General features: G+C 41.5%; 2 protein-coding genes across 3 annotated transcripts in view; both read left to right on the forward strand.

Moving 5' to 3' along the window:
* The first annotated feature begins 1,633 nt into the window (after window positions 1–1,633).
* aspg (asparaginase homolog (S. cerevisiae)) lies at window positions 1,634–17,552 on the forward strand. 2 transcript variants are annotated; one of them, XM_054614516.1, is made up of 17 exons: window positions 1,634–2,557; window positions 4,383–4,509; window positions 6,976–7,087; window positions 7,309–7,434; window positions 7,532–7,615; window positions 8,931–9,057; window positions 9,154–9,266; window positions 10,607–10,792; window positions 10,932–11,045; window positions 11,179–11,298; window positions 11,737–11,832; window positions 12,811–12,974; window positions 14,270–14,356; window positions 14,843–14,942; window positions 15,032–15,097; window positions 15,242–15,295; window positions 16,382–17,552. In XM_054614516.1, exons 1-17 carry the CDS (start codon window positions 2,308–2,310, stop codon window positions 16,421–16,423), a joined length of 1,968 nt encoding a protein of 655 aa, XP_054470491.1. In that variant the 5' UTR covers window positions 1,634–2,307; the 3' UTR covers window positions 16,424–17,552. The 2 variants fall into 2 exon arrangements, with proteins under 2 accessions (XP_054470491.1, XP_054470492.1); XM_054614517.1 differs by lacking the exon at window positions 15,242–15,295.
* A 5,304-nt stretch (window positions 17,553–22,856) lies between these two features.
* The window catches only part of kif26ab (kinesin family member 26Ab), a 66,736-nt gene continuing 66,563 nt past the window's right edge, over window positions 22,857–23,029 (forward strand). Inside the window, 1 exon segment of the mRNA XM_054613267.1 lies at window positions 22,857–22,991. Coding sequence (XP_054469242.1) covers window positions 22,857–22,991 — 135 coding nt within the window.

Genomic DNA, 23,029 nt, shown 5'->3' on the forward strand with positions numbered 1-23,029 from the left:
GGGAGAAGGATCCCTCCTCTGTCGTTCTCCCATAGGTTTCTTCCTTTTTTCTCCCTGTTAAAGGGGTTTTTTAGGGGAGTTTTTCCTGTGCCGATGTGAGGGAAGGACAGAGGATATTGCATGTGCACAGATTGTAAAGCCCTCTGAGGCAAATTTGTAATTTGTGATTCTGGGCTATACAAAATAAACTGAATTGAAATTGAATTGAATTGAATAACGTCTCTGTTATCTTATCTATTAATAAACATTCAGCTGGGACTGTATAAGTACATTTGTGTTATTTGTTGCATATTCTATGTCAATATCTCAGGTGAACTAGGGAGATGTACACTGAAGTTAAATAGATAATAACATTGACATATAAAATATACAATATTTACTGAAGTTAAAGTGGTATTATCACAGTGTAGAAATACTCTGTTTCTGCATTCCAAATTAGCCTCAAGTAGAATTACAAAAATGATTGCATTATAATGTACTCAATGTAATTATCTAATTATATTTATTATCACTTTGATGTCCACACCTGTAAAAAATGTACAAAATTTCCCTCTGAAATGTAAGCATAAAGTATAATAAAATAGAAATACTTAGGTCAAGCACAGGTTAAAATTGTACTTAAGCACAGTACTTGAGTATGTACTTAGTAATTTAAATCACTGAACATATATATGTTAATGAATGTAAAGCACTGGCATAAGGTAGTTATGATGGGCCCCAGTGCCCTCTATATATTGGTCCTAGTTCGTTATAGCTACCAGTTAAAAAGAACACACACACACACACACACACACACACACACACACACACACACACACACACACACACACACACACACACACACACAAACACCATCCTGTTGTTTCGTCATATGATCAAATAAAGACTTGATATAGAACGCTATCAACAAAGCCTACATATTACCCAACAATCATGATGGCATGAGTGTATATAACTAAAATATCAAAGAAAATATGAAATTATTCATTCTATTTAATAGTTTTTTTCATAGTTTATGTAGAGTAAGCATTCATTTTGATATTGCTACTGTCTCTTTTACAAAAACAAAAGAAAGGAAAACCTAGTAACTGGACAGAAATGCGTCGGGGTGAGCAGAGGGTTATTCAGTTGGGATAGATGCCACAAAATCCTACATGCTGCCCCCTTAAGCACAGGCGTAATGCATAGGTGGCTGTCTGAGTCACTTGCAAGAACCCTTTGATAACAATTAATTAAACTCACACACCAAATGGGTCATGGCTAGAAGCGATCCAAGTCTTTATACAAGGTTTGTGGTCATGTGTTTAATGTAGTAGGCACTTCAGGAGACAGCCTAGGAGTCACTGAGTAATCCTGTATCTCTACCTTGCCCTCGGGCCCCAGTGCCACCTCACTGTCTGTACTGTTTAGTTACATCCCTGATGTAAAGCAAGTGATAGGTCCAGTAAGGTTATATTACTTTATTTAAGTATTTTAGCTGCTGCATTTACATCCACAGAACTGCAGTTAACTGCCTTTAATCTTTGAAAAAACAAACATGCGATAGCAATTTTGGCTTTGGCTGCATCCTGAACAAACAGACATAACAGATTTAAAATCACTTTTTTAATAAGACATTACAATGTAATTGCTCTGTACATGGTTCCCCCAGTCAAAATAAGAGTAAGAGCTGCACCACAGTGTGTCTTCAACATTTCACCAGTATACAGCTCCCTCTGACTGCACGACAGATGGACTCTGATGTAGGGTTACTGTACTTTCGTACTCATGCTACAGATATAGGCTATCATATAATGTCCCAATACTGAGACTAATCAACTGTGGTATCAGAGTGAGAGAGCTCAGAGCTGAATAAGTATTAAATATGATTCAAAGAATTTAAAAAAACATATTTTAGGCAGTTTTATTGTAATGCTGAACCACACACACACACACACACACACACACACACACACACACACACTAGTGTGGAGGAGGTTTGCTGCAACTGTCTATCAAGTTTGTTGCCCTTGATGCCGCACCCAAATTACTGACGTCAGAGGGAACTATATCCATCAAGCTGGTTCAAGGTCACAACTATCCAAGATCTATTCCTAGATGAGCAAGAGCCAAGCACCGTTGGCTGCATGTGGGACACATTTAAGCCCCATGGCACCGCCCACTGTTTAATCACATGATAGCGATGGGACGCGGCTCTTCAGGGCCGGAGAAGCGGCCTCGTCTTGCAGCCAGCCTGCAGCTCCTGCAGCCAGCAGCCAGCAACCAGCGCGTTTAAAGGGACAGCACCGGGATCTCTCGTCAGCCGTGATGGCGGACTCCAGCCTCAACAACATGACATCTCTCGCCCGTGCTTTGTCACAGCCGACACTAGAGCTGACTGAAGTGAACGACGTGTTTTCTCCGAGAAACGCTCAGCGGCATTCATGCAGAAGGAGAAAGTTGTCGAGCTGCAACTCTCTGGAGACCATCGAGCCGGTGACTTCACCCTCCGCCATCGAGGCGCGGGTCCTGGTCATCAACACCGGAGGGACCATCGGAATGACGCTCCACGATAACGGTACACGGCTGAAGGCCACGTGTTGTGTCTGTTCCTGTGCCGCAGATCTGTTGTTCTCCTTTTAACTGCGAACACGAGGCATGGGGTTGAGCCCTGCGTCACAGCAACGCGCCTGTGCATCCCTAAAATAGTCCTGCTCAGCTCACTGGAGTTATAACTGTAAGCAACCGTCCTACTTGACCCCTTGACCCTTCCATGCATAGAGGTCACTGCAGTGGACAGCTATTTAAATGTTGTTTTTCTTGTGTATATATATATTTATGGGTATTGATGGCATAGTTGCACATCAGCCACTACAGTGATACTATTGGAGTGGCTGATGTGCAACTATGCCATCAAAACCCATAAATATACAAGAAAAACAACATTTTAATAGCTGTCCACTGTAGTGACCTCTATGCATGAAAGGGTTAATCCAAATTGAGTTGATCATTATTTAAGTGATTAATAGTTCCAGCAGAATGTAAATCTCTTAGGGAGGTAATGCTGAATACACAGTCGTAACAGCTGCCTCTGTTGATGTGGCTATGATGGCATCACGAATTCTCTCAATGAATAACTAGATGTTGACATGAGCTGTTGGGCAACGTTTGGAGCAGATGGTGAGGCTGCTGTAAGTAGTCTGTCATCCAAAGGTCCTATCAGCTTTGGATGCAAGTTAACTACAACAAGACTTCTTCCTCCAAGGCCTTCCATCAATGTTTCCCTTCCTGTACATTCATGGACTCTTACTCTCTAGTATGTACTCACCTATTATAAAGGTGTTTTGTTGTTATGACAATGCTATATTATTAAATAGTTTTTTGATTGTCTTTTCATTTAAAAAAAAGAAATGGCCTGGGGATCGTTCAAACCTTTCTCTGATAATGCGTCAATGTGGATATGCAGGTCCATAACACTAAATGTATATGCAAACACCTCTTGTTTCTCTCACATTTGTTTAGTTTTAACAGCCTTGGATCGCCAATTTCTAGCCAGGGTCGTTCTATCTGCTTGTTTAACACTTCACAGAGGGAGATATTTTAACAGCCAAGGCCATGTCCCAGTTAATGAAAAATAAGTTGAGTTTACTTTGGAACATTTAACATATTTACGTTGAGTTAACTAAGGCAGGGGGGTTCAAAGTCAGAGCCATCAGGGCCTCCCTTCAGACAAAGATTGGAAAAAGACTCGTTATATTCCCACAAACTTCTGTATCTCTTTTACCAAATCATGGTATTTCTATGTGAGCTTCTTTTGAAAACTGATGTATAATAGAATAATAAGTAATGCAATATTATTTCCTCTACTGAGCCTCAACTGAAACGGTTTAGTCACATTGATAACCTCTGCTCTAAGGTTATGTTTGCCTGGTAATTTCCCTTTTGCAGTGTTACCCTTATCAAGTCATCTTGTCTTGATATCTGACTTTAGCTCTCATGATGTCTTCTGCTGATGTGGTTGTCAGCTGCCACGTTCTCTCATTTGGCTTTCATTCAGCTTTTCTTCAGCAGCAGTGGTGTTGTGCTCACTGTAGTCACTGCTCTCCAGTTTTATATAATATATTTGAAAAATGTGAACTTTTCAATGGCCTAAAACTATTAACTCATTGCATTTAAGAATCATAACTTTGGAGGATTTTTCAGCCCCTGCAACAATGATGTTTCTTACATTTACCACTAGGGTTCAGTATGAGACTGATGTTTGGTGTTGAGCTGATTGTGATGCCCCGTGTGCTATTCTCCTAACTGTTGCTGATAAACAGTAATCCCACAGAGAGCAAGAAATGAAATATCACAATACCCCCTTTTTTTATTAATAATTTTATAATTTCTGTAACCCACAGTGCTTGCCCCAAAAGCCAATTCTTTTGTGAAGGGCCTGCGCAAGTTGCCCATCCTCCACGATGAGTTGTATGCCCAGCAGACCTGCCTGTATCAGTACTACGGATCGGAGAACAGCCTGGTCCTGCCGTAAGTGAACCCAGAATTATTTCCTGTTCGATCAGCACATAGCTATAACTTTTTATTTAGAAAAATCACAATAATCCATGTTCTGCTTTTCCCACATCACAATTCTTTCTCTTTTTAGTGAGAAAAATGTTATACTTCATCCGATGTAAAGTTTTTGCCCTTTAGAGTTGAACCTGGCCTAAATCGGGAAGACAATGAATGGAAACGAATCACTGTCCTTAATGGTTGTAATGATTCTTAACTGCTCTTGTTGCTTTAACAGGAAGCCAACGCCCCATTCTGACCATCTATTTCACGGGTGCTGTAGCGTTGGTAGCATTGTGTGTGCCTGCACTGTGCCTTAGAGTGGTTGGATGTCTCTGCAGTCCGTGAGATCGAATGTTTGGGTGTGCTCGCGTGACAGGAAATGCATGCCGACGTGGCCTTAAATGCCGCGAAGGACACAGGAGCATGGAGCTGTGTACTGCCTGAAGTATTTTTGTGTCTCTTACTCTTCACTTGCTAATATCACCTCTGTCACCAACAATCCAGCTGCTTTAAAGTGTGGCAGATGAGTAGCCCAGCTGAGATAACCGGATGTTTCATGTAGGGTTTGTTTGAGAAAAGCTGCTGTTGTCATACTAGTAAAAGAAAGCTAATCTACTTTACTGCTGTTTGTTTAATCCATGTTGTGTGGAGTCCCTTGTGATGGGTCTCCCCAGCGAGCAACAACCTCTTAATGGTTTTAATAGTCAGTGATAGCAGGGGCGCCTCTACCAGAAACGTACCCTTACTCACTCATTTCCATACCTCCTTCATTTTGAGCCACTGAGAAAACCGACTGAGAGGCAGTAGGACGTGTGGTAGAGATAAGTTATTGATACACCAGGCAGTGGTAGACTGTTGTGGTCTGTTTGTAGGGCTTATAAGAATTCATTTAGAGGACCGCTCAGTTTTACTGACTTTAAACTCGCAATGTTCCCACACCTTCAGCAATTACACAAGAGGTTACTGTTTTTTAATAAACTGCTCTGTAAATGTCTTAAATGGTAGCAATCATTTTTACTTTGAATTATATTAAAACCTTTGCTGACTTAATATTTTGGTTGATAGCATGATTCACTTTTTAACACTCGCTCATCCTTGTGTTGGCATAGTGTAAACCTCAACTGAAGTAGGCTCGTATGCAAGTCTAATCCTGTTGATAGTATGCGGTTCCAGTCTATGTTGAAGGAGGGAATTAGTTTATTGATTTATTGAAAAGCTTTATTCGTGTGATGTTGAGAGGCAACGCCACAAGGCTGTTTGCCCCCCCACCTCCAACCCTCCTCTTCGACTTCTTAAGTCCCCAATCATACACGCACAGAAACGCACATACATTCATTATTCTTAAGCTATGAGGCATCTTAGCACGGGTATGCTAATGTGTAGCTTTGCTACACCTTAGGGTACACTGCCAGATAGATGCATAATTGGTGATTTGAATAGTGTTTTCTTGTGGCACTTTGGCTTCAAGATTATCAACAACATATGTTCCAGGGTCGTGGGTGGACTTAAGGCTAATTAGAAGGGTGTCTGTGGGACCCCTGGTTGGGTGTACTGGGGCTCGGTGGCTCGTCCCCCCCCCGCTGGTCCATTCAGCTCCTATCGTCATGTTATAAGGCTGCCCTATGGTAATGTGGGGGGTGTCCCACCCTGTTTCTTTAAAAGGGAGATTAAAAAGAAAGTCTTTCCATGGCTCTTCAGCCAGTCACGCTGCTTAATATGGAGTGTCGCAGGCGGAGCTGTTAGACGCCCGAGTTAAAATCCACACAGAGGCAGCATAAATATAAATATATATGTGTATATATATATATACATATATATACATATGAGAGGCTCCTGCCCTTGTTACTGGAATGAAAAAAGAAACATGGACTTTTGCCCTAATATGAAATGGCTCACCAAATAACCCTCAAGACATTTCAAATCATGTCCCTCATGCCTGTGTTTACCATACACAGTGGTACAGCTCCACAGAACATTAAGTCTTTACTGTGGAAAGGGAAAATGGCAAAACAGTAAAGTGCTGCTCTCTTTAACAGTATGCAAACATGCCCCTCCCTTTTACACTTCCAGAAATTCTCTGTGTGTGTCTGAAACAGGTTTTGGCACCCTGCTGCTGAGACAGAAGGCCCGGCTAAATAGACTTTGTCTCGCTTCATAAAGTCAGCTTGGTTTTTAGCCTTCCCCTATCCTTCTTTAAACTCCCTTTCTCAATTTTAACCAGAACATAATCCAACTCTATTTAACGAGCATGATGAAGACAAATAATCGTTCGTCACAGTGAAGATAATAATCATTTGTTTAACCATGTGTCCTTGATTTGTTTTGGAGTGAACGTTTTTGCCTGCAAAGACTAAAACCAGATTAATTTTGTCTGTTTGTCCCGTTTGAACTTGGGTTTATAACGACAGAACCTCATGGATAAACTTCTCTCTCCTGCAGGCTGAGTAAAGACAATAAGAGGATAGTCTATACTGTTATAGAGTACAACCCTTTGCTGGACTCCTCCAATATGACCACAGATGACTGGGGTAGAATTGGAAAGGACATTGAGGTACTTGCTGCTGGATCCATTTCGTTATTAGGTTTCTAATTGCCTCCATGTTTAATTAAACACCAAATGATTTATGCTTTTAAAAAGCGAGGCATCAATCAATCCTATAATATTCATTTTGCTCATGAAATACAGCATATAATATTGTAGAAATAAATATTATTTGTAATTAATGCTGCCATCTAAATTTATCCACAATAAATGGTCTTTTTTTTCTCCAGAAAAACTACGAGAACTATGACGGTTTTGTGATCCTCCATGGCACAGACACTATGGCTTACACAGCCTCTGCCCTGTCCTTTATGTGTGAACACCTGGGCAAACCAGTCATTCTCACCGGATCACAGGTAAGAGCTGCTGTCTAACAGACTAAAAGAACAAAATGTGTCTGCTGCATTTTAAATATTCTCTGCCCTCTTAAGACAACACACATTCTGACTTCAGGTGCCGATCTATGAGATGAGGAATGATGGCAGAGACAACCTGCTGGGGGCACTGCTGATCGCAGGCCAGTTTGTCATTCCCGAGGTGAGGAAATGGAGATGGGACATAAATGCTACTCAGCTACACTGTATAAGATTATTAGAGACATTTGGAAGCCTCAAAGAGAAACATTAAGAATTGCCCTATTTGTGAAAGAAACAGAGGGAATATGAGACTTTAGATGATCACCAATAGTGACTTAGATTTCTTATAGGGGATTTAATAAATAGGGCTGCACGGTGGTGTAGTGGTTAGCACTGTCGCCTCACAGCAAGAGGGGCCTGGGTTCAATTCCCGGGCTGGACAACCTTCTGTGAGGAGTTTGCATGTTCTCCCCGTGTCAGCGTGGGTTCTCTCCGGGTTCTCCGGCTTCCTCCCACAGTCCAAAGACATGCAGCTTAGGTGCATTGAAGACTCTAAATTGCCCGTAGGTGTGGATGTGAGTGTGAATGGTTGTTTGTCTCTATATGTCAGCCCTGCGACAGACTGGTGAACTGTCCAGGGTGTACCCTGCCTTCACCCATTGACAGCTGAGATCGGCTCCAGCACCCCTGCCTTAACTGGATAAGCAGGTTATGGAAAATGGATGGATGGATTTAATAAATGCTAAATGAATTTTAAATGAACCGCTGAATGAAAATAAGAATATTAAATAATATTGTAACCCTTTATATTTGTTAATATGCTGAGGAAATACGGTATGATCTGCTGAGACAGGTGTATAACAAAAGCTCTCCTTAAGATAAGATAAGATAAGATAAGATAATCCTTTATTAGACTTGTCCAGTGAGAATAAATAAGCAATAAAAACACAATAACTAAATGACAGTTTTAACTATTATTGCAAATACTGGAACAGGAGAATACTCTCTAATGACAGTGTTTCGCAATACCGAACAACAAATACTGGAACAGGAAGAACACTGAAAAGTAGTATCACACATTCATAGGGGCTGCCATTCAAGGTTCAACCTGCCCATCAGGATCTAAACTAAGTTAAATGACACAAACATGGCACAGCCTTTGGGAGCGATTTAGGGTTCAGTATCTTACCCAGGACACGTTGGTGTGCAGACATCAACCTGCTCTACATATCCACAACCGAAGTGCAGTAAAAATGTGTCTATTGAATTTCATTTTGCTGCATTGAGGGTTGTACTTAAACATACTAATATGTCTTCCGTGACAAGCATTTTTCAATGAGTTTTGAGACAACAGTTGCATCTTCAGATGGGTGCACACAGGTTTTCATGTATATGTTGCATATATATCGTGTATAAGTCCTGCAGCACTAAAAGGATTTTGTCTTTACGTAGAGAAGCAAATATTGTGCAGTAAAAGTATCTTTGTCTCTATTCAGGTGTGCTTGTACTTCTACAACAAACTCTACAGAGGGAACCGTGTGACCAAGGTGGATGCTGGGAGTTTCAATGCATTCTCCTCCCCTAACTTGGCTCCTCTGGCCGTCGCTGAAGTGGACATTACAAGTGAGCCGGTGGTGTCATCATGGGTCTGTCGTCATGTGGAAAATAAACGCCACGTTTCTCCACTTTAAATCTGTTTTTCTCCATCTCCTTCTTTAGTCAACTGGGATACAGTGTGGAGGGCAAACACCACGGCAAAGTTTCAAGTCAGCACTGAGCTGAACAGGAACGTGGGCCTGCTCAGGCTGTTCCCGGGAATCACTTCTGCTACTGTAAGTCACTCAGTGCCTGAACCGGACCACAGAAGTTTACTCTGTCTCTGTCAGAGCCCTCTAATGTCCAGAGGTTACTTGTTGTCCTTGGTTTTTGGTGGATGTGACCCACACCATAATACTAAGAAGCAGTTTTGTTTTTTTCTCTTTGGGTAATTATTCAGTTGCTCATAGTTTGATGCATTGCTTCTTGCACAGATTTGACTGATATGTCCGGAGTGTTTGTGTTACACTCCAGACAAAATAATCACATTACAGATCACTCATTACATGCTTTAAATATAAGTATTTGCATAATACAAAAAATCACTCTATTTCAAGGGTGTAACCTGATGTCTTTTCATTATTTATGGGTAATTACAAAAAATCTAATCCACACAAATTTATATATTTTGTCAAATAATGCTAGATAAATGAAAAGTAAATGAATCAGCTAGGTGCAAATTTCAAGTTTTCCGTCACGGTGTATTAAAATGTAATTAAGGATATGTTCTCCAAAGGTAACTGACTGTTCAAAACTACTGTTTTGTCTAACTGCAATAAAATATAGTTAACTTTAATTTAATTGTGCCATTACCCATATTCCGTTACCTTCCCCGGTCATGTAAACTGCCATCAAAGCTCAGCCCAAAGAAGGATGAGAGGGAGTTATGGGCCGTGACCAATCACCCTGTAAAGAGGGAGGATTGGCGTAGATACTGTAACTTTTAGCTGCACCTCCCCCTGCAAGGGTTGCTGGGAGAGTGACTTTACTGTCTCAATCTGCTCACACCACCCAGCCCGGCTATCAAGACTTTCTTACAGCCTTTAACTGCCTTTTATGAGGCGCTGTTTTGATTATGCACCAGGCTCTTGTGCGCCCACTGCTGTGTGAGCGCTTCATTGGTAATCTGCGTCAAAAGTTTTCTTGTCAAACTGCTTATCACATCAGAAAAATACTGACCGAACCTGGCAGTTTTAATGTCGCCTTCTCCTTACATTTTTATGGTTACTGCTTTGGTCTTGCCAAGTGACTTTATGCTTGCTAACACCTTCAGATTAATTACTCTCCTTGCTGTCATTTCAGTCATCTGCCATTCTAGTCATATGCCATGGCTAATGATGTGGTATAGGGCCTCCCGTTGCCAGCCAACCGGTGACTGAGATACTGGTTGCATAGAAAGCACCAGATGGGCTTTTAGGAGAGTGAATGGTCTCATGCATTGGAGTGAAAGAGGCTGCAGGAAAAATAACACGGAATACTAATTCCTCAATTTGATTACACACAGTTGAGAAGCCAGTCCAGTTGGCCATAAATCTTGGGAGTTTGTAATGTGAATCATTGGTACATCTGTGTCCAGGTGAGGGCTTTCCTGCAGTCACCCATGGAGGGTGTAGTCCTGGAGACTTACGGCAGCGGAAATGCCCCCGATAACCGACCTGACCTTCTGGAGGAGCTGAAGAAGGCCACCGACTCTGGTGTCATCATCATGAACTGCACCCAGTGTCTGAGGGGGACCGTGTCTGCATCTTACGCCACCGGCAGGGCATGTCACCTCACATTCTAGTCAACCCTGACCCATTTCTACTTCATTTTGTGAACGTTTACCATCTCAAGTACAAAATGAAGAGACCGTAGAGCTGAGTGAATCAATCATGTCATATGTCTACCTTTTGACTTCTCAGGTGTTGATGGATGCAGGGCTGATAGCTGGTGGAGACATGACTCCAGAGGCGGCCCTGTCTAAGCTGTCCTACGTATTGGCCAAGAAAGACATTAGTTTTGAGGCCAAGAAAAAGGTTGGTTTCTACTTTCAAAAGAAATATTGCTTTTAAAAAGTTTAAGAGGATCACTATGTAGATTACAATTATAATCATTAGGGAAAAAAAGTGAAGCTCAGGTGTGTGTGTGTGTGTGTGTCGCTCTGTCCAGATGATGGGTCAGAACCTGCGAGGTGAGATGGTTTCAGACTTAGCAGGAGCCAAGCTGTGTCTGAGCGACAGCCGCTTCATCCAGGTCATCGCCAAGTCTCTGAGCATCAGCTGCAAGGAGGTGAGGGCACCACCTATACACAGACTCAAATAGTATGACTGGTATGACAGGGGAGGGAAGGGTGGAGTGACAAAGAGGTTGAATGACAGTGAGTGAATGAAACGCTACTGATTAGATGGTTCAGAGGTAATGTTTGCGGTCGATCTCATTAGAGATGGATATATTTCCTGCCCAACACAAAACAGTATTAATGCCAAAAATAAATGAAATGCTAGAAGTTAGGGGCTCTCTGAGGGTATTCTCTGAATGTTTGTGAATACGACCCCAGTTCTTTTCATGTTTGCCTTACCCAAGGAGAAAGCACTTAACTCACATAGACGTCCAGACATGATTAGACTCATGCATGCAGTGTTGTAAGTCTATTCCTAAAAAGCCAAGTTCATTAAATTCAGCCTAGAAAAGTATTAGTTTTTTGATTGAAGTCTGTGGTGTCCACAGGAGCTGGAAGCCATCCGTGATGCCCTGACTCCACCACTAGCATGTGCTGCTGCTAAGATCGGAGACATAGAGGCCTTCGAAGCCCTACAGGAAATGGTACGCAACCATACGATATAACTACGCACTTCCCTTTCATTCACACAGCCTGGGGTTATTATTGTTTGTTTCAGGGAAATGTCCTTCGCACCTTCAGCCTTTAAACATTGACATCGAAATCAAGCACATCAACCTTCTGAGGCTACGATACACAGCTTAGCACTAGACTTTTAAACCAGCAGAGCAGCATTTTACTTTATCTCCATCATGTTTGTTTTGTAGGGTCAACGCACCCAGGTGAACCTTTCACATTGATGGTTCACCAACAAGGGTCACTATCCTGTATGAGGGGGTATGGGAAACGCACACAGCCTAACAAAACATGAGGCTCGACTGGTAAGGCAGGCCTAGAGTTGCCCAAGCGGTCACGTGTTCATGTTTGTATGTGGCTCGACAGTCGCTTCTTAGATTAGCTTACCTTCTCTATGGACAAATAACAAGTGTAGATGTGCTACTTTCACACCCACACAGGGATCTTTTAATACATTGTCCCTGCTTCTTGTGAACTTTGTCTTTGAGGATTTATTTTTTCACATTCATCTATCCTCCTTCACCATATTTATTTGCTGCCTCTATATGTGCTGCTGAACAGTAAGAAAGAAGGTTACAGAACTGTTAATTAAAGGATAAGGCTGGAGATTTTCTTTGTTTATTTTTTAAAGTCAACACCTCCCATAAAAATACTAAAACCGTCAATCTCTCAATACATTCCAACACTGTCTGTATCACTTAGTCTCATTCATTGTAAACTACAGCGCCCATGTTAATAGTAATCAAAGACCATGTCATCCAGTGCAGCTGTGTGCTTTATTGTTGAGTTACACTCTATGGCACTAAGGGAAAAGTTTTGGCCTGACATAAAATACTAATTTAAGGATCAAATTACTGTTGGCCTTGTTCTTTCCATTTTAATTTAGTTTTGTTGACAATAAGAAAAATAAAGAATACATGTACACTGTGCATGTTTGTCTTTAACAGGGCAGTAACTTGTGTCTGAGCGACTACGATGGACGTACACCCCTACATATCGCTGCCTGTGAGGGCCACCTCAAACTGGTGGAGTACCTACTGAGTCACGGAGCCACGGTCTATGCTAAAGATCGCTATGGAGACACACCCCTTAGCAACGCTGTACGCTTCAGGTAGGACTTAAACAGTAAGAGCTTATGTGTTTGTTTTTATCTGTCTGTTAAAAGAATAGTGTCCTTTTTATGAAGTTGCAAACACAACATTTAAAATCCCCCTTTGGCCATTAGTAACACTGAGTATGTTGTTAATAGCAGCTATAGAGGGGGATTCATTAAATGAGCTGCTGCAAGGGAGGGAGTCTGGCTCTGCTTAAATGACAGGAAAGGAGCAGCGGCTGTAAGAGGGGGGTTGAGACCAGGGGAGCCACTCGTAATGGAGTTTAGAGGCCAGGCAATAATTATAAAATAATTAGGCTAATTGTCATCTGACCGTTTAAACAGTGTTTATTTTTGCTGTTTTTTTATTTATTTTTTGTCATTCATTGACTTTGCCTTAAACGTCTATCAGGGAAAAGCCATTCTTAATGTTGTAGTGCTATGTTGAGCCTCAGGGTGAAAACGTTGTATGTGTCGAAGCTGTGCCAAATGGCTGTTGTCCTATTTTAACGGTTGGCACTGCAAGTAGGGACTTGTTTCCTTTTGTGATGTTGGAGGGATGCATTGGCGCACTAACACCTGTCGTTACACTCCTGATGCTACACACCTCTGCTCGCTTTGCCCTTCCTGAATGCGTTTCATGGAATGACGTTAAGCACTTGGAGATTTGAGTTTAAGCTGTCAGGATGTTACCATGTCCGACTCTATTTGAATGTCCCTGACATTTCACAGTGCACTACAGCCCGGTGCCCATATAAGGAGTGGCAGAAAGCAGAGAGAAAGAAGGGTTATAGAACAAATATGGGGAGTGTCCTCTGAACCAGTCCGACCAACCTGCTCCCAGTTTCACAGATGAGAGACACTGGGTTCTCAACAGGAAGCATTTTAAATGCTTTTAATTGTTTTCTTAGCTGTGCGCTGCTCTACATACCTCTATGCGTCAATCGTAGGCTAATTTACCGTATAACATAGCAAGTTCAGCTGTTATTTATAGCCTGAGCTGTCCAGTGGTAAACACTTTGAGGTCTTTTTTTTTTTTCCATCGAAAGTTTCCTGCCACCACAAGTGTCACTGCAGGTGACTCCCGCGTGGGTGGTTGATTGCAGGGGATAAGGAACTTGTTCTTACATGTCAAACCACAGTCACTGCCACAAAGACTGTCAAGGGAAGTCAGACGACATTAAATCAAACTGTTTGAAAGGAACATATTATCGAAGTGAAAAGTGAAACTGAATGATATACTTGTAGTATGTATATGTTACATATAAAGTACTGAGTATGTAACTCTATTGCATGTTCTCTAAATAACTTAGGCACAAGGAGGTCGTGAAGCTGCTGAGAAAGACTGGAGCTCACTTCTCCAGAGACGAGTTGGATGAGGCCGGAACTGAACTGTGCAGGTGAGACGCTCGTAGAGCACGACTTCAAACAATTACACACGCATAAAGTCACAATTTTCCTGGTTTCTTAGCCTTCATTACAGTGACCCATCCTACATAGTTGTCACAGGTTCAACCAGTTGTCCCTCTGTTACACAAACTGGAAGGAATGCTCCCCGGCAGCATAGCTTCGTATCTGCTCTGTGCCCTTTTCATTTACCTACCTGAGACAACCGACGGGTTTTGTCAAGACAATTAACAGTTTCATAAACACGCCTTTATGAAAGGCACGATGAGTATGGCTTGTGTTGCTATTAAGATAAAACGAAAACATCTAAGTCACAAGGTCCAACGTTATCAATTCTTTCCCTTGATGTGCTGCCCAGTTTCAGGAAAAGTCTCTTTACACAACAATTTCTCCTTCACCCAATGGCTGTTTGATTGTTGATAATATTGATTTTGAGAAACGGAGCCCTGTGTTGTATTAACTCTGTGGTGTACCTCCAGCCTGGCAGCCACCGGCGACCTGGAGGGCCTAGAAATGTGGAGCCTTGCTGGAGCTGATCTGAATAAACCAGGCTACGACGGACAGACAGCACTACGACTGGTGGGTCCTCGGGACTATATTCCACAAAACAAAGTTCAGAAGAAAACCCTGTCTTATTCATTCGATTTCTCATTCTTCACCTCTCACAGGCCCACTCTGTTGGCAAAAAGGAAGTGGTGGCATTTTTAGTCCAACTCATGAGCAAAAAAGCCAAGGTAACCATTGTTCTCCACTTTAGCTGCTTCATGTCTCTCTCTCTCAACAGCTTTAATTTGATATGCACGCTAGTGCAGCACTCAGATTGGTATAATTCTCTGTCCATAATTGTCTCTCAATTACATGTTTTTGTTTAATTTCAGCCAGTAATTGGTGAATTTAATGAGTATGATGAAAATGAGGATGATGATGATGAGGTAAATTAGATGTAGTGAACGTGCGTTTTCCCAGTTTGTGCATTTCCCATATTGAGCATGAGCATGTGCCGATTATAAATCCATACATCCATCTTTTATATACAGCTTATCCTGCTTGGGCTTGTGGCTTTTGTGTCCCGGCATGCTTTCTATAAGAATCAGGTTTCACCCCTGGTTAGGGTCACAGGACTAAAACACACATTTATACTCAACAAACCCGTTCATACCTACAGGCAATCTAGAGCTGCCAATTCACCTGGCACCTGGAAGAAACACATGAGGCCAGTGAGAGAACATCAAACTGCTCATAGAAAGGACTCAGTTGTCCCTGATGGGTTTCAAAACAACGGCTTTCTTGCTAGCGGCAGTGCTAATCACCAAGTGCCCATGGGACCTTTGTGCATATTGTGTCGTAAAACACACACACGAGACACAGAAAAACGCATTAAAAGAGGTTTCAAAAGGATTCAACAAAAGAGAGTCGGAGAAAAATTGGTTATATGTTATTAAAATATACATTTCTAAGGGAAACAAAGTGAATAATTGTTTAGTTGATTGAAGATTGATGAAAAATTAAACAGAAACAATTTTGACCCCTTTCTAAAAGCAAAAACGTCAAGCATTTACAGGTTCCAGTTTGTTAAACATGAGTATCTACTAGGTTTTCTGTTTTATATCAATATAAATCCATTTCTGGGAAATTATAACTGGCTTGTTTCTCTACTTTATGACATTAAATCGATTGATCTTTCAGGCTATAAATCGAGAAAACAATCAACAGATTAATTTATATTAAAGCAATTGTTAGTTTCAGCCCTGGTTTCGAGAAGCAACCATGATCTTTGAGATTTAAGCCAAGCATGCCTTAGAACACTTTGTTTTTTCATCAAAACTCTACAGCAGATATAAAGCACCTTTTAATGCCTGTCCACCAACACCTGTGGGTGCTAAACCTGTGCAGCCTGCTTTACACTAGGCTGACCTGTGTGTGTGTGTGTGTGTGTGTGTGCGTGTGCGCGTGCCTGCCTGCCTGCCTGCCTCCCAGTGCTTCCTGTTAATCCTGTCCTCTTTTTGTTTCTGTGGAAGAGTGGAGTGATCGAGTTTACAGCCACCCCGACAGGACTGTGAGCTGACGTTACCTCAACCAACATGACTCATCCTCCTTCAGCATCCACTTCCCTCACACAAGACATCCTCTTCACTCCGTCCACCGCACTATTCAATTTCACAGAGTTACCGTGACTTTGGATGTTAGATTGTCATGCTTTCTTAAAGCCATCACCGTTACAGCGTTTCCCTCCAAACCCATTAAAAGTACAACTTTGTGTAAGCACTACTTTGAGTGCAAGATGCACAAAAAGGGCATGACTATTGGCATATGTATGTAGATGTGTGATTGTTGCACAGTAGTTTATGTATGTGAATTTTCCAATCAGGGATTAAGGGTGAACTTCACCTGAGCTGTTTTATGAATGCTGAAACCTACCATTACACTATGTTGTTATATGAACTAAAAGAGTTACAAAACTCTTGACTACAGTCACATACTTGATGATATAATGTTGCAATACATTCATGATATCTGAAACTACAGGGTTCACTTACAGATTTTATTTTTATGCAGTTTTTTGTACTGAAATGCTGGAAAGTGAAAATATATTTTAATTTTCTTGGCTGTTATTCAGCTATAGCCCTTGTCCGCTGCCCCTGAAACAGATCCCTTCCTGTTGCTCAAACAGGTACTACAAAAACCTATGGTTAGCTTCCAGACTCATCCAGCCTGTTTCTTGCACTGATTATCAAGCTGGAAGAATCGCATATCTCACTTTGAAATGGAAAAGGGAAATTCTGACTATTTTGTGAGCCAGATAAAGACTGTCTGTGTTCTCATCTATTTTGATGTCAAATTATATTCTTTGCGTACTCAATTGCAAACAATTGCCAAGTGTGCTTTCCTTATTTTTGTTGTGTGACGAGTATGGGATTTAAAACATCACAACTCTTGTATGGTTTGAAAAGTTATTAAATCAATTTAGGTCTGTGTGTTTTACACTGCAATGTTAACACCTCTCCTGTGATCAATGGGACTCTGAAGTGCAAACTAATGTAAATGACCTGAAATTCCTGCTGTTACAAGTGTTATTGCCCCACTGATATATTAAAAAAAGGTGTTTGTGTGTGAGAGAGAAAGTCATTCGGTGGTCTTTTGTCTTCTATGGAAAAAAAACCCCAACAGAAATAAATCTTTTCTTTCAAAGCATTGTCTCCTGTGATTGCTTCTGAGTTTCTCCAAACACTGAAACTCACATGAAACTGTGCATATACTGCTCCTGGCTAAGGCCACCTGAGCAATTTTCAATTGGACATGGTTTTCTATAAGAATTAGCGCACGTCTACCCAATTGTTGAAGGTCATTTCTCTGAGTGAGCTGAGTCCCTTTGTGTTCTCTCCAGAAATGTGTTCTGAATAATAATTGGATTCATTGTGATCGCTGTAGGCCTTTAGGAGGAATACATCAAACCCAAAACGTAGTGCTTTTTTGGTGAGTTTTTACTGTCTGACTTTGAGATAAATCGGACGGAAATGAGACAAACTTAGAAGACAAAGATGACATAAAAATGTTGTATGTCCATGTGACTTCTCTGCCTGCATTGGCTGGTATTTGCTATCTCTGTCTTGAGGGCGGCTGCCCCGTCGAGCTCTGTGCTAATGGAACCCAGCTCAGCCGGTCGGACCAGCATGGGCCTCATTCCTGCCTGAATGAGAGGCTTGTATGAACCTAGCCCCAAAACAGTATATAAAAGGCTGTTAACTCTGCAGTCACTCAGTCGGGCTGGGATGGCACCAAGGAAACACCACTGCGAGGACAGAGTTCACCTTCTCCAGGTAAGCACCCTTATAGAGAGAACTTGTATTTGGCTGCTTGTGTAGGTAGATTTCTTCTCTATCATGAAGGGTCTTAAATTTGTCGTAGCGATGCCTTTCCTACCAGCAGATTATTTCAGGAAACTAATTCTAGCTGCTGTTTTCTTTTTCTTTCACTAGTGGAATCAACAGTTTGAAGGAAAGACTTTTCCCTGAAGAAGCCTGTGGTCCCTCTGATTAAGTGGTTCTCAACAGTTCAACAGTTCTTTGAGAAAATTGTGAAATGTTTAGGACCACTTGACCAGTCAGACAAATGCTACCAGCTTGGGAAAAATGATGCCTTTGTGTCGATCTTTGACAAGGAAACCATCTCTGAAAACATGAACCTGACTTTTCATGTTTCTCTCTGTCTTCTTCTCCCATTGTGCCCCCTTGTGTTACAATGCCAACTGCAGTCCAGGTACGTTGGGGGGCTGTAAAAAATCACCAGGCTTCAGTCATTTCATTCTGCTGGCACCTGGACACATTTTTAACAGCTCTGCTGCTGTAGTAAGAGCAGTCATTTTGCTGCTTTACTGTTGTCACTATTCAGAGGTACTGATTAAAACAAGTTTTAATCGCTGTCCAAAGTACGGAAACTTGCTGCAAAATCAGTGCATTTGCTCGAATTTGCCATCTAATTTTTTTAAATTAGAAAAGAAAGATGTGTATTTTTTGGTCAACGTATATTAGTGATTAGACACGGGCAGTGGTGGAAGTAGTATTCAGATTCTTTACTAAGTAAAAGTACTAATACCACACTGTGAACAAACGACCTGACTTCAGTAAAAGTGTGTAAGTATTATCAGCAAACTTTACTTGAAGTACCAAGAGTAAAAGTACTCACTATGCAGAAAAATGGTCACTTATTAATGTTTTGTGATCGCTATTACTGCTGCAATTATGTGTATGTTCCATTTTATTACTGTAGATGTTTATGATTGTGCTAATTTTAACTACTGTATGTACTTTTAACCCATAAAGCAACACTTCAACATTCAATTTAACAATAAAGATATATTTCAAAGTCACCAAACTTGGAGATTCATGGTTTTCACTGAACAGGAAGCCTAAGAAATAGGAAAAATCGTAACCTGAAAGTAACTTGTTACAGCTGTCAGACAAATATAGTCGAGTATAAGTATATTAAATAAAATGTAAATACTCAAGCTAGTAGGCCAACCAGCATAGGAAATGTATTCTTAAACACAGTATTGTAAATGACCAATTTTTCTTGAATTTCGTTCTCTGTTAAACTTATTAAAGTACTTATAAGTCAAAAGCTGGACTCTCTTAGACTGTGAATGCCTTCATTAAATTCTAAACACACTAGTTTAGATACGTTTGGTGGGAAAACCAGACCCAAAGACTAAAACTCTGACACAAGAAAATCCAGGTGCCCTCTTTCCCAATGTATAGGCTACTTAATGCTGCATCAATAATTCATGAAAGCACTGTGCGCCGATTATTCCGGGTCTCCTTTTAGACAGCCCCTTCTCCTCTTCCCTTTGATCTCCTCCATGCGCCAAGAACTATCAATATTTGCTAAACGTTTCTCACAAAGGCTGTCCGAGACTGAGGGTCTCACGGGCGAGGGGATAAGACACAGGAGAGGCATTAATGAGATGCCCAGAGCGGTTCCCCTGTGCGTGCGCAAGGGCAGCAGATGTAGCACATGAAGTCCCAGGGGATCCCGTCCTAGGAATTTCATCAGCGGCCAGGGAGGGGGGGGACCCAACCTCCTCCAGAGGGGAGGGCTGGGTGACGGACGTGGTAAATCATCTTTACTATGGATTGTAATTATCGGTCTGCTGACAAACCCTGCCTCTCCCCTCTCACCAAAGTGTGTGTGTGTGTGTGTGTGTGTGTGTGTGTGTGTGTGTGTGTGTGTGTGTGTGTGTGTGTGTGTGTGTGTGTGTGTGTGTGTGTGTGTGTGTGGGTGTGTCTGTGTGTGTGAGAGAGACAAGGGGGTGATGAGTCGCGTGGATTGCGAGGTGCTTGTGGGATCAAAAAATAATTTATTCATCCTTAGAATATTTATTATTTATCGCCCTGTGCTCGGCTGTCATTGTAGCATGAGTTTAAATCTTCATTCTTAATAAATCACCTCTGACATGCTAGAATAAATAAATGCTGTTAAAGCACACCAAACCTTTTTTTTTTCCAGAGCCACTGATCTGCAACTGAAACATTGAACTAAGCAACAGGAAGTTTAACTAAACTTTTTTGACAGCCAACTGAACTCAGTCTCGTGATCAGAAGTGTCAAATGATTAAAGGGAAAATCCACCCTAAATAGAATTCCGCTTTAGCTATTCCACTATTCATTTTTTCAGTTCAAGAGGTGCTCCACCAACTTTACAGTCAACCTGTGAAAACAGGTTGGAGGACTTGGACACTATATAGTTTTAACGGAAACTGCATGTGTTACAATCTGAGGGCATTGGGTTTGTAAGGTGTGGGCATTTACTAAGCAGGAAAGTTCTAATACATTATGGGAGGTGTAGAATCTAGTGTTTTGTAACTTGACCAAATAGTATGAACTAAAAGTCGTGTTATCTGCCTCTGCTGCTTAGATTTTGAACATAAAAAGCAGAATTAGAGTGCAATACTGAATCACAAAAACCTGGAACTATATTCATTCACACAGATTTTGTTTTAGTAGTCACAATTAAATGACTTACTTTACTTATTTGAGTGCAGTCTCCAAGTGTGAATAAGAAACAAATCTCAGTAACATCACTATACTGCTGTCATATACTGCCCCACTGTTCACCCTGTGTGGAGCCGCTCCACGGGGATGTTGAGCTTCAGGACAAACTGGTTCAACTGAGCTGTCAGGATGTTCTGTGCATTCTGATTCAGATTGAGCTTTCCTATTGCAAACACAGTTATTTACATGTTCTATAATTAGAGCATATAACATCGACTAATGGCTACCCACTCAGCCATTCAATCTATGGAAGCCTCAGCCGTATAGACGTGTTGAAGGCTATTCATAGTATATTGATTACCAATCATGAATTTTAGACACCAGACGCATTATTTAGCATCAGTAGCTACAAATATGCTACCTTAACCCTCATCCTACCAACAAACTAAACATACGGGGACTGAATTAACTACTGTAAGAAACAAACATCATAATTTCTTCTCAAAACATGATTAGTTATGAATAAATGTAATCTGGAAGAAATAAAATAGCTATTGAAGGAAAGTTATTTAATTCTCCTATCATGTACAACAAAAACAGGAATTCTGTGTCTGCTGCATCTGTGTCTGTCTCCTTCAAAATGAATGACAGAGGACCCCTGGCAAACATGAACGCAATAAATACATCCATTTATTAAAACTGAATAAGCAGAATTGGGTGCTTTTAACTGGGGACCCTCAGAACCTCAATACACTGGTATTTTTGGAAAGCACTAGCTAAAACAGAAAACAATGATATGAAGGCGTTAGGAACACATTGATTGGAAGGTCAGAAAGAAGAACCTGTGAGATATGACAAAAACGTATATGGTCACATGGGACCACAGTCAGTAGGATTTAGGTTAAACTATCAAGTTAAGAGGCCACGAGAGAGTTTATTCAGTCAACGCTGATTATTTTAAAGCACATTTTGATTGATTATATTTTGATATAGCCTGCAATAAAGTATATTAAAATCAATCAAAATCAAATCAGTTTTATTTTAATTAGAAAAAAAACCCTACAGTTGGTTTTTCTACCATCAATAAGAAATCAAGTGTCTCCTATCAGATGTTCCCATGTGAAAAATATTGTTATAAAGCCACACTAGTATAACCATATACAGCAGTCATACTCAAGTAGCACACTATCTCAATACGAGGCTGGGGGTTCAACGATAAACAGATAAACAGATAGCACTCCAGCCCACAGACCGCTCCAGCCCTCCCAAACTCGAGGCAGACAGTCCATCTCAGCAGCAGTCACACCATATCAGCCCAGGTTTGAAGCATTGGCCAAAGAAAGCAGAGGCCAATTCTCCCAACCATATACAGTATAGTTTATAGAACATCATGCAGGGATATTATGGAGGAGAAAGACATAAGCCATGATGAGGTCATTACTGCGTGCCACAGACACACTGTACGTGCATATTATAGGAATATTACAGGGATTCTGTCGTTAGGGGGTTATGGCCAGGGCTGTCATTGTGTTTTACATCTGACAACGACGCACCAGCAAATCGGGTGGGAGAACAGGTCATCACTGTCTGACAGGGGGGAGTGAGGGAGTGAGAGAGAGAGAGAGAGAGAGAGAGAGAGAGAAAGGGGGAGGCTGGAGAACAGAGAGGAGCAGCACTTGCACACAAGGTGCTCCTTCCTCTCAGACCTGCAGCGCTCACAGATCAGGCGTGATCAGCCTCGGGATGTCTTAGAAAGTATCTCACTTGGATGTGAACCTTTCTTTGGCCTGTCGGATGGATTGTACTGCTCTATTGTCTCCTCGGACAGCTGGAACCCTGAGAGGTGGCTTTACGCACACGTGCCCACCGTGAGTCACTGGATGTCCGGATTAAAACACCTCGTGGATCTGTTTGGAGGGTACGAGAGAAATCACTTAGATGGATATACAAATCAAATAGGTTCCCCGAGGAGTGGAGTGTTTTCTAGGCTTAACTCGCAGCCCACATGGCTTTGCCAAACTCATCGGGGTCTCCCGGAGCTGGGAAGCCCAACCCCAGTGTCATTGACCTGGGGACATTCTTCGTTGACTCCGACATCATATTTGGATTTACAAGTCATCTGCTGAAGAGAAAAAACAAGGTAAGAGTAGCCTGAAGGGATGACTGAAACACAGGTTA

Source organism: Anoplopoma fimbria, chromosome 15 (genome assembly GCF_027596085.1).
Source record: "Anoplopoma fimbria isolate UVic2021 breed Golden Eagle Sablefish chromosome 15, Afim_UVic_2022, whole genome shotgun sequence".
Lineage (NCBI taxonomy): Eukaryota > Metazoa > Chordata > Actinopteri > Perciformes > Anoplopomatidae > Anoplopoma > Anoplopoma fimbria.